Source organism: Papaver somniferum, chromosome 5 (genome assembly GCF_003573695.1).
Source record: "Papaver somniferum cultivar HN1 chromosome 5, ASM357369v1, whole genome shotgun sequence".
NCBI classification, from domain to species: domain Eukaryota; kingdom Viridiplantae; phylum Streptophyta; class Magnoliopsida; order Ranunculales; family Papaveraceae; genus Papaver; species Papaver somniferum.
Window position 1 is genome coordinate 32,511,087 of NC_039362.1, and position 12,106 is coordinate 32,523,192.

The 12,106-nt window shown below is 37.5% G+C and overlaps 1 protein-coding gene and 1 long non-coding RNA gene across 6 annotated transcripts; one reads left to right on the top strand and one right to left on the bottom strand.

The window, feature by feature from the left end:
* Positions 1-1,608: 1,608 nt before the first annotated feature.
* Positions 1,609-5,752, top strand: LOC113281329. 5 transcript variants are annotated; one of them, XR_003326030.1, is made up of 6 exons: positions 1,609-1,747; positions 2,565-2,642; positions 3,163-3,315; positions 3,454-3,616; positions 3,703-4,392; positions 5,138-5,752. It is a non-coding gene; the product is annotated as an uncharacterized LOC113281329 (long non-coding RNA). The 5 variants fall into 5 exon arrangements; XR_003326028.1 differs by having other exon boundaries at positions 5,155-5,752; XR_003326027.1 differs by having other exon boundaries at positions 2,565-2,671; positions 3,703-5,752.
* Positions 5,753-6,403: 651 nt separating this feature from the next.
* LOC113281330 (F-box/kelch-repeat protein At2g44130-like) lies at positions 6,404-7,951 on the bottom strand. The gene has a single exon (XM_026530038.1). The coding sequence runs from the start codon at positions 7,721-7,723 to the stop codon at positions 6,674-6,676; it is 1,050 nt and encodes a 349-aa protein (XP_026385823.1). The 5' UTR covers positions 7,724-7,951; the 3' UTR covers positions 6,404-6,673.
* Between the last annotated feature and the right edge of the window lie 4,155 nt (positions 7,952-12,106).

Here is a 12,106-nt window from a genome sequence, read left to right on the forward strand (position 1 = left end):
TAAGTCTCTGTGTCATTAAGTTCGGCTCAAAACGGATTTCAGATTTACGCCGAGCCGTTCATATGCACTTTCAGGGTTCAGTTTCAAGAACAGCTCGGCGCACATCTAAGATTTGTTTTCCGCCGAACTATACACTGTCACCGCCGCAGAAACATGATTTTGACGAATTAAATCGACCAAACCAATCTAAAACATCAAATACGAGATGGGTTTGTAGAATTCACCTTCTTATTCTCATTTCCGGAGTTGGTTCTTCTTCAATCTCTTCTTCCGGTTGATTTTGTGGTTGATTTTGAGTTTGTTCTTCACTCTCTAAATCTTCTTCTTCGTCAATAGGTTGTTCAATCGATCGATTTGAACGAGATACTGGCTTACGACGACCCATTATATAGATGAGTTTAATCGTCGACTAAATTTTCACGAATCGACGATTAAATTTTCGCGATGATACGATGAAAAAAAAAGGAAGAAGAAGAAGGGTTCGGCTGTTGTGGAGGAGGAAGAAGAAGGGGTTATGAAACTAATTTTAGGTTTATTGATTATAGGTTTTTGTATTAGGGTTAGGGATAGATTAGTAATTTAAAGGATTTAAGGACATATAGATAATTGAACCACCCCATAGGGTACCCCTTATAAGGTCACCCAAGTTAGGACCAGTTAGAGTTGTCAATTTATAACCCGGCTTGCGGGTTGATCCTAACCCGGCTTGTTTCAACCCGGCCCGGCTTGGCTTGTTGTCTAAACGGGTCGGGTTAGGGTTGGCATATACAACCCTACTAGAAAACAAGCCGGGCTAGGGCCAACCCGCGGGTTACCCGTCAACCCGTCAAAATTAATAAATATATCCCTCAATCTCACCAACTCTTTAAAATCCATGATTTGCAAACATATATTAGAATTAGTTAATTTTAAATCAATAAATAAAGCTAATTTTGGATCTACCCAAACAAATATAACAATTTTTAGATTTTAAATAATCAATCAATAAATTAAATTACAACTTAGATTCATCAATCACATATTTATTCGGGATGTCCTAAATTGATAAAAGGACTAGCATAATTTAAACAATGAGTTAGTCTTACTCACATTAATTTAAACTTATAAAATGATAAAAAAAAGTAAAATGCTTAGTTGATGTTAGGGTTCTCTGCGTAAGAAAACTAAAGCGTCGTAACCGGCTATATCGTTGATTAAGTGGCAATAAAAACGTCCACTTTACAACTCAGTGGTGGGGCTTTTAGTTAAACACCAAATTGACCTAGGTTCGACCTTTACTAAATGAATAATCCTAAACAATCCTAAATTTTAAATTTAATTTTTAAATTGATAACATTAACAAGCCAACCTGCGACCCCGTCAGGATTGACCCGTATAGGGCTAGGGTTGGGGTTTTGAGCTTGTTCGTGAATAGTACTAGGGATAGGGTTGACCCTAACCCTAGTACGGGTTGGCAAGCTAGGGTCGGGTTGACCCTAGCTTGCCCGTTTGACAGTTCTAGGACCAGTGCTTTGTATGCCTAGGAAGATTTTGGTATGCCCAAAATCAGGGTTCTAGATTTATATGACATGGTGCATAAGAACCTTAAAGCTCATTTTCCATCTTGTTAATCGATTCAGGCCCAAAAAAGATCATTACACAACATCTTTACGTCTCTCTCCTCGTTCTCAGAAAAAGGAAATGGCGCCACGAATGTCTCTCTGGAAAATACTGAAATTCAAGTTCGAAGAGGAGTAATTGAATGAAGGTAAATACACATATCTTCTAATACTCTATGATGACCTAGGTTTTAAATCTGTATTTGTTTTTTGAGGTATTTTTTGGGACTGTTCTTGTTTTGTGTGGATCATTTTTGCTGGTTAGAGTTTTGATTTTTATTGGTAAGGATGAGGGGCTAAATTTATCATACTAGTGCTTTCATATGAAATATATGTGACTCAACAAGTTCTTTTAACGATACAACAGAGAAATTTCTTGAAATCAGTACAGCTTTGAACTATGGAAACCCAGATGAATTGGGTTATGACTTTAGTTAAGATGATTAAACTGCTGACACACAGAGGTTTGTCTTGTTTATTCTGAAAGATGTCTAGCGGCATCATACACATTAATTGTCTACCGAATATCCGATTTAGATAATCGCCTTCCTACATGGATTAGTACTCTTGGAACATGTAATGTTGATGAACTATATATTGAAATTGTTCTTGTATTCCGCTTGTCCGTTTAATTTGTATACCATTGAAGAGCTTGGAATTGAAAACGAGTACTCTTGCAACAATTCCATTTGCCTCGTCTTTTCTAAAGCTTGAGAAATTGAGTTTGATACGATGAATTGAGTGATAGGTTTTTCTCAAGTTATCCAGTTATTGAATCATTATCTGTGAAAGATTGTTACGTCAGTCTTAATATTCGTGCTGATAAACTCAATTACTTGAAGTTGTGTTGCATCCTTATTATCGTGATAAGACCAGATCTGTTATGCTCCGAATCTTGTAACTTTTGCCTGCGAAGATTTTGCACTGTAGCATTATACTACTGATTATGTTCAAAATGGTCAACAGACTCTTCGTTGACGGTAAGAAGGATGCGTTTGATCAGTATGAAAATGAAGATGCAGATACAGCTAAGGAGAACCAATTGTATGTTAATGATGTGCTGAGATGTTTAGGTGCATGATGCTATGCTATACATCTGAAACTGTCATCCAGTATGCTGGAAGTACAACTGCTTCCTTCATTTTCATTTTCATTTATACATGCTTAAATGCTTGCATCAGGTTTCCACATTCAGCCAAATTATGTTTTAGTTTTGAATAAAACTTTAAGTTTCTGAACAACCCATAATAATATGGAAAGCAAGTCACACCTTTAGTTGATGGGCAGCTTTGCAATATGTTGATTGATTCTTATTTTTTCAAAACATAATATGAATAGAACTTTGAAGTAATGATTTAATAAATTTATAAATATCAGCGAGTTACCAAGAGTGATATGAAAAGAGGGTAATTAGTAGTTCATCATGTGAAAGGAAGAAGATGAATAAGCTGGTATCCCATCCATCCACACATTAGCACTACTGCTTGAAACCCGTATCATTTTTCTTATTTATAGAAGAAAGTTCTATATCATCTTTGATTCTTTTGTTTATTTTGCAACACAGAAAAGGGAAAACAAAAACTAAAACAGAATACCCTATCTAGCACAAGGAGGGGACATACAAGAAGGAGGGATAGAGTTCAGCCACCAGTTAAAGACCTGGTTCTTATAGGCAAAACTAGCTAGAGAATGTACAACGTCATTTGCGCTTTTCTTGGTAAGTCTGAAGCAGACCCTGTTGAAGAGCTTCACTTTATCCTTTATCTGCAGTATCATATGTCTCACTCAGTCTCCACAGATAAGAATCTACCTCATTGTTTAATATTTTAATCACCTTTTCTCCATGGTTTTCAAGGATGGTGTCCTTCCACTCCATTTTCCCAGCTAATTCATAGGCTAAGGTAATAGCTTATGTTTCAGCCTCCAAACGGGAGCTACAGTTATTTATACAAGTGCCACCACCGTCAAAGTTTGCCGCAGAATTTCTTACCACCCAAGCACAAGCACCCGTATTGGAGGTAAAGTCGTTCAGTATTCAATTGCATCCAAGGGTTCTCCGGAGGAACACATCTATCTAACTCTGCATTTCTTCTTGTGGCCGCAGTAGTAAACGAGTTTTGAATATCCGGTCTATCTTCATAGTCAGGCATGCTGTAGCTGTAGCTGTACTAGTAATGTGTCTCAGGAATGATTCTCTGAATAGAAGGGTTGTTGTTGTTGAAAATCGTGTCATTTCTGGCCTTCCAAATGGCCCACATGGCACAACTCCCTAATCTGAAAGCATTGTGGTCTCTTTTTTCTTGTAACCAGCTCATCATTATTTGCTTGACAGAGGCATTTTTCGTTAACTTGCAGACCCAAGAATACAGCTCTGGCCACGTCGCAATGGAGGAGAAGGCTTGATTCAACATCACTACTACAAAATCTACATTCTTGATCAATTCCTATGACAAACTTGCCCATTCTGTGTTGAGTACTGCAATGGCATCATTGAGGACTCTCCAAATGATGAATTTTTGGTGCCAGATTTTTGACTTTCCAAACATTCTCTGATTCTTGTTAATAAAGCATCATATAGAGTTTCAGGAGCTGGTGACCTGCTAGATAGTCATTTGCCATCTTTTCTGTGTGCATCGTTCTTTCAGGAGCTGCTGACCTGCTAGATAGTCAGCGTTGTTTGTCTGTTAATGTGCAACACTTGGAGCTGAAAACATACATTCAGAAAACTGCCGTCATTCAATAGCAGACTTACTGATAAACTCCGCTCATGCAAGCTCTTTGCATGGTAATAAAGGTATACAATACTATACATTCTCATTGGTAAAGTTTGGTTTCTTTGAAATTCCTACTCATAAGTCATTCCATGCTTTAAAATTTTTAATTCGGGTTATGCAAGATAAAGCTGTATTTTGATTTGAAACATGTTAGCCCATAATAGAATGTTATTTGAAAAATCAGCATTTGAAGAAGAAACCTGTCACCAAAACCTCCCCCTTGCCCTCATCTTAAAATTACCTATAGCCACCAGCAACTCTCAAGATGAATTGACCTGCTTTATAATCTTTCAGTTATTACATTATCCAGAAACTTTCAAATGGGAATGCACGATAAGCATCATTTTTCTTTTTTCTTCTTAATTGAGAACTCAATAGCATTTCCAAAAGCCCAGTTGTTCAGCTCTTGCTTAGACATCAGATTTTACATCTGAAGAAGTAAGTTTTGTGATAAGATAATTATCAGCTTTTAGTTCTGCTGATTGTTTGTATACTCAAATCTAGCTCCTGCTAAGATGTTACATGCGATTTTAACCTTGAGGTGAATTTTGTTAGAACCCCTATAAGTTTTGTGCCCTTATTGTTGATATACTCCATTGTCCTCTTGTCTTAGGCCTTTTTCTTTTCTTTTAGTAACAAAATATAACCAATGTTTCAACATTCTGGACTGATCTATGTTAGTGCACTTCTATTTATTGTTCCACACCGGAATATGATTTATGATTAGTATGGACTGTGTATGCACATCTTCATATTATATTCCAGTGTCTTCTATATTTCAGTTGGACACTTTCTTGGACATTTTTTTTCCTGGCGCACTATCTTGCTCCCCCTATACGACAAGCAGAGGCAGCCATAAGCCAACTGTATACATTTGTTAAGATGCAGAGTTGTAACCTTCTATTAGACTAAACCAGAAGGATTACTGAAATGCAGCTTCATTGTACTTCCTGTTTGGCACCTGAGGAAGACATCTAATGCTGTCAGTCATTTTGATATGCTAGATAACATGTCACTATCATTTTCATAAAGGGGAATGTAAAAGCAAACATGCTATATTAGTATGTCTAGCTGTGAGCAACTAAGGGGTTTAGGAATGACTCTTCTAGAAGCATCAAAAGAATAATCAGATGTGGGGTAGAACATGAGAAAAGTAGGAGACCTTCTAGAAAGGAAGAGCTTCTAGAAAGAGGACCGAGGGTTGTTCATATAAGTGTATGCACGGAGCCCACTTCCACCCTATCCAAATGCAGAGAGGGTGACTTTTCTACCGTTGGATCCCCTGTCGGTGTACACTTTTGTTCCTGTTTTTGTTTGTTTTCTCTTTTTTAAGCGATGGAATGAGACCACTGATTAAATAAATATCTTTAACTACTGTGCTCTAATTTTGTTTTTGGCAACACTTTAACTTTTTTCTTTGGGTTCTTGAAATGTTTAATATGTGCACCATACATTTTTTTTTCCTGTCTCTAGAGAGGGGACCTACCAATAAAACTAAGAAGCTAGTGTCTGCTCTTTAAAGATCTATCTTCTTGGCATGGAATCTCACTGCCCAAACTAAAAAGATCTAGCAGCACTGTGACACTTTTCTTTTCATTTTCTCCTTGAGATGATGAGGATCATGAGAGCAGTCCAACTTCATGCCCTACAAGATATGAGTCTATCTTCAGTCTTGACCAAAAGACCGTTGAAGCTGCACTTGTAGGGTAAAGCATCATGGTTCAAGACAATTGACAAAACAAAGTCATTACGGTTGTCTCAGTGTAGAATGAGTCTCTGTTGCGAAAACATTTGGGCTGCTAGCTTATCAGTTTTCTGTAATAAGCTAGAAGTAAAAGAAATACCTGGCTAGATGAAAACCTTGATGCTCTATTACATTATCTAACATTCTAACTCATCCTGGGAGATACAATGTATGCTTTCTGACACCTTAGCTGTGAGCATTTAATGAATGTACGAGGCAAAGGAAAAAAAATACACCAAAAACTCTCAAGTCATTCGGATTCATGTCCCAAAATTAGTACACAAACATACGAATAGAACCCATACAACGGCAGCAGTTAATCAAAACTCGAAGCTACAACAATTTTGCTACCATTTCTACAGTTTTTTGCAGTACATTTTTAGGCACACATGTAAACTTCAAAACAAGAAACTTCAATATCTCTTACTGGGCTAGCAGAGCAGCAGGACAAATGATTTTTTTGAGCTGTAATTCAACAATTAAAGTGCTATAATGGATCTCAATTGTCCCCAATTACAGTGTTTATAAACTATTTATTCTTTAAAAAAAAAAAAAACTCAAATCTCTATTGAACAACCAGACTGAACAAAACCAGAAAACTCTTCAGGAACATCAATCTTAACCAACTTGCCATTTTGGCCTTCAACTAAAAAGAAGCCTTGTGGTGCACCCAGGTATGTCACCCCAGTAACAAGATTTGTCCGATTCCCCAACTCAACTGCACAAGTTCCAACTCCGACAAGCGAGTCCAACTCACTAAAGTTGACTAAACTCTTCCCATCCTTCCCAACACCAACACAAGCTCTCGGACATTTCCCAACCGTCCAAGCTTCCTCGACTCCTTTCCACTCACCTGTACCCAATTGGTAACATTCAGCACTTGCTTCAAATCTTCCTTGATGCTCAGTACCATATCCGCTAACAACCCAGAACTCATTCCCAATCACAATTCCTTCACATTCATCTCTTTCTTCGCTCAGCTGAGCCAACTCGTTCCATTCATCATTTCTCAGATCATATGTCCAAGCAGTCTTCAAAGCGTTTTTGCTCTCATCATGTCCACCGGCTATAAATATTTTCCCATCTAAGACGGCCGAAGCAAAAAAAGATCGTTTCGACGGCAATTCTTTACCTTGTTTCCATCTCTGGGTTGTGAAATCGTAAATAAATAAATCGGTAATCGGATTCCAACTAGTTGGATTCCATCCACCCATGAGTAAAAGTTTACCTTCAACACTCACTAATTGCGAAAACAATGGAATCCCATCAGGGTATTTTGGTACCGGGTCAAGTCTTTCCCATTCACCACTCGCTGAATCATAGATAGTGATTCCATACGACGGTGCACCACCTGGACCTGGTTGTTTTACTTCTCCTCCTCCTCCTCCTCCTCCTGAGTTGGCCGCTGGAATTGGTGGTAATGACTGAATCAAACAAGCTAGATGGTGTGTTTTCCCTGCTTGTTTCCTATGGATATAAAACTCTCTACTCTTGAGTAGATTTCTCCATCTCTGACAAACTTGGGAAGCCACTCCATGTATTCTGTGATCTAACCTGGTTAGACACTCCAACCCGATATCTTCTGGTAGACCTGGAATCAACTCCATACCACACTCTCTAAAAATTATAACTAAGAATGAATGTTTTTCTTCTCTTGTGTAATCAATTAAGCTTCACAGACAAGGAAGTTCTTGAAAGTGCCTTGGCAAACTAGTTTGATACTTATGGAGTGTCAAGAGAGCTCAAGAACTAGATGACAAATTATTTTTGCACTATTTAACTGACACGTGTCAGATAAAGTTATGAGCTTTAATTTGTGCCCAGAAAAATATCTAGAGAAAATCCAAGGGAAGGGAAGCAGAATGCACAGGTTTTAAAGAAAACTCTTCAAGTGTGTTTTTAATGAGTGTTTGGAGGTATGTACAGTGAAAGGATAAGGGGGTGATTATGTGGCAATAGTCTGAAGTTTAATTGAATGGGGCCGACCAATGTACATCATCCTAATAATTTGTGTACTCTCCTTTTCTCGTCCAACCAATATCGTATCAATACGCCCTTCCCTGTAGAGATAAGACGGTACCTTTCATAATTCTAGATTCTAGAAGGAAAACACTTATGTGACTGCTAGTCTTTTTTCTCCGACTTGCCTAGGGGTATACCAATTGGTAGCCGCGTCCCTCCACCACAAGATCGATAGGCTGGCCTTTTTAAATCACTGGTAGGCTCCTAATATCTTAATCTAGCTGTGGAGAGTATTGGTCCGCCAAACCGATACACCAATTTGCTCTACTTTTAGCTTTTTCGTTTTTTCTCAGTATGAAAAAAACTGACCAATCTAGTATTATGAAGAGTATTTTAATTCCATGCAAACAATAACACCTAGATGTAAACAAAGATACACACTAGGCTAAAGCTGCATATCGTATATTTTTTTATTTATAAGAAAACGAGCATTTTACCTGAGAGCTAGAACCTCGGGCGTTACACAACAAAATCTGCATAGCTGTTTCCAACATCATGCACCAGTCTTGGGTTAATATAATGTAATAATCTTGTTAAGTTCGGATCTTTCTAATTAAAATTGTCTGAATGACTAGTGCAAGAATGTGAGCTAGCTAAGTTGATCGCCATAGTGTTCTGATCTTTAGTGATTTTGATAAGCTTTCCCAGGACAAAAGAAACTGCTTCAAAATTTCCATCATTTATTTGATGGTATCTCAGGTTGAATCTTCCTTGGACTTCAACTTTATACTCCTCTCCTATCTCCTCATAGTTGTTTTATCTTCAGCTTGGAAATCTATATTAGCTCTCTGCAACTCCTTCGCCCAGCTCAAAGCTATTTCAGCTCCTCTTTTAGCTTTGTTGTCTTCTGAGCTGCAATCCTTGATTCTTTTTGCTCCCACACGGAGTCTTGTATAAGACATGGCAATGAAAGCATAATTAGTGTAATGAGAAACTGTCGAACAGTTTTGATGCCCATGCGTCCATTTCTAAACAGGTGATGGAAAAACTTCCAAAATTAAGTAAAAAATAAATTATGAGTTCCATGAAAATGTTATTTCACCACGTAACTCTGACAGGCATGAGAATAATTCATTTGGACATGTATCTGGTCAAATACCTATGATTCCCGGACGTGAATAATTTGTTTGAAACATATGCTTTCGAAGCGAGAGAAAAACAAGTTTTGGATAATGGGAGATTGAAAAAGGAATAGAAGAATGATGTGGGCTTGGTTTGTTCATATCTTTGTGTAACATTGGATGGAAAACCTAAGATAAAAGGCTTCAAAAAGGTTTAGAATAATGATGTGGGCTTGGTTTGTTTATATCCTTGTTTGGAATATTGTAGCCTGTAGGGATAGAAACACCAAGGTAACTGTACTTAAAGGGAAGATCAAGTGACAGTGTTATTCTGCACATGCACAGAAGATGATTAGAAGACCAAGTCACCAACAAGAATTGTGTAATCTGGATAGATAAGCTTAACCTAGTTAAGGTAAGGGTACATTAATTATATACCCCAATTTTGACACCTAAAAAATACACCCTTGTACAACAATAAATATTCCCCTATCATTTATGAAAACGCAGGGGTACCAAGTATACCATCAACTTTTTAGTTTGGAAACATGTATAGACAAAACTTTAATACAATTGCAAGTAGACCAACTGAATAATCCTTGACCATATGTATATAGAGTTTATATCTCTACCTCTTCTAAATCAGTGTGTATATAGACAAGGAGCCTGTGAACCTGATTGTTAAGAAGAGTACTTGGACGATCTTAAAATCAATATTCAAGATCAATATAGTCGTACCCAAATAATCCAATCGGAATTCTACCAAGTAATTAAACTTGTTATATCTTTCAAGATACGAATTCTACAAGAAACTGGTCTAGAAATTGATTACAATTAGAAGGAGGTATCTACTAAGATTAAATAAATACAACTTGCACACATCCAATTATAAAGATAAACAATATAATGCTGAAAAGGAAAAACACAAGATGCCAGAAGTTTTGTTAACGAGGAAAACACAACTGCAGAAAAACCCCGGGACCGTGCCCAGATTTGAGCAGCAAAATGTATTAAGCCGCTACAGATACTAGCTTACTATCAGACTTCGGGTTGGAATGTAGTTGAGACCGAATTCACCCTCCAAGCGATTCATCTATAGTCGCGCTCCTTACATCTCTTGAACCTCGCAGGGCTCTACGCTATTGATTCCCTTAGCAGACGTCCTTTACAGCTTAAGAGTTTCTTCAGCCGAATTGAAGACTTTTGATACCGATCTTCCTATAACAGATAATGAAAAAGTGGGGGTACAACAACCACACCCTATATTTCGCTTAGCAATCTGTATGGACAAACTCCAACATACTTTCTAGAGAATCAACTAGACAGTCAGACTCAATCTAGATAAAAGTATATCAAAGAGTTTATATCTCAATCTCTCGATTTGATCTTTACTCAAGCAAACAGAAATCTGCGAGTCTTTATCAAAGAGAGATAACTTGGATGGTACCAAAGACCAATATCCAAGTGTCAATCAATTTAAATCAACAACCAAAAGGTCGGATATTCTAATTGATTGAACAACACACAACCTGTGATATTTCAATTATATAAACAAATATAATGCGGAATAGAAATAACACAGACACCAGAATTTTGTTAACGAGGAAACCGCAAATGCAGAAAAACCCCGGGACCTAGTCCAGATTGAACACACACTGTATTAAGCCGCTACAGAACTAGCCTACTCCAAATTAACTTCGGTATGGACTGTAGTTGAACCCAAATCCATCTCACACTGATCCAAGGTAGAATTATGCTCCTACGCCTCTGATCCCAGCAGGATGCTACGTACTTGATTCCCTTAGCTGATATCACCCACAACTAAGAGTTGCTACGACCCAAAGTCGAAGAATTTAATAAACAAATCTATATCACACAGAAAAGTCTACGGTAATAGACAAATCCGTCTCCCACGAATATACCTACGAGTTTTGTTCCGTTTTTTGATAAATCAAGGTGAACATGAACCAATCAATAAACCGGTCTTATATTCCTGAAGAACAACCTAGTATTATTGATCACCTCAAAATAATCTTAATCGACGCAGCGAAAAAGATATTGTGGAATCACAAACGATGAGACGAAGTGTTTGTGATTACTTTTCTATCTTGCCTATCGGAGATGTAAAATCTCGAGCCAATTATTACAATCGTACTTGTAACGATAGAAGATGCGAGATCAGATCACACAACTACAAGAAAAGTAGTATCGGTCTAGCTTCACAATCCCAATGAAGTCTTTAAGTCGTTAACCTGGTTTTAGAAGAAGAAACCAAAGGTTAAAGGAGAATTGAATCTAGATATGCAACTAGTATCACACGTAAGGTGTGGGGATTAGGTTTCCCAGTTGCTAGAGTTTTCCCTTATATAGTTTTCAAATCAGGGTTTGCAATCAATGTTAGCTTGGTAACAAAGCATTCAACATTCACCGTTAGATGAAAACCTGATTAGATTCAAGCTAATATTTCTCAACCGTTGGATCGAAAACTTAGCTTGTTACACAAAATGAAATGTCCAATTTTGGGTTTACGAACCGCTCCCAAACATTAACATTTGTTGGTTCAACAATAGTTAACCAAATGATTAGCCATATGATTACTTTCATATCAACCATATTCTTCTTCACCATAACTAGTTCAAATGACTCAACTGAACTAGTTAGAGAGTTGTTCAATTGCTTAGATCTTGTGTAACTACACAAGACACAATCGAAGCAAAAACGGTTTAATTCACTCGAATCGGTTCATGAACTTTATAGCCACGGTTTGCAAAAGCATTCCTTGGTTTAAATAAACATGAGTTCAAGAACAGCCAGTTTTAGATATAACCTTCTCAAGTTCGCGGACTGGGTTCGCGGACTTAATCTCATGGAAGGAGTTCACAAACTCTAGCAGAAATTCTCGGGTCG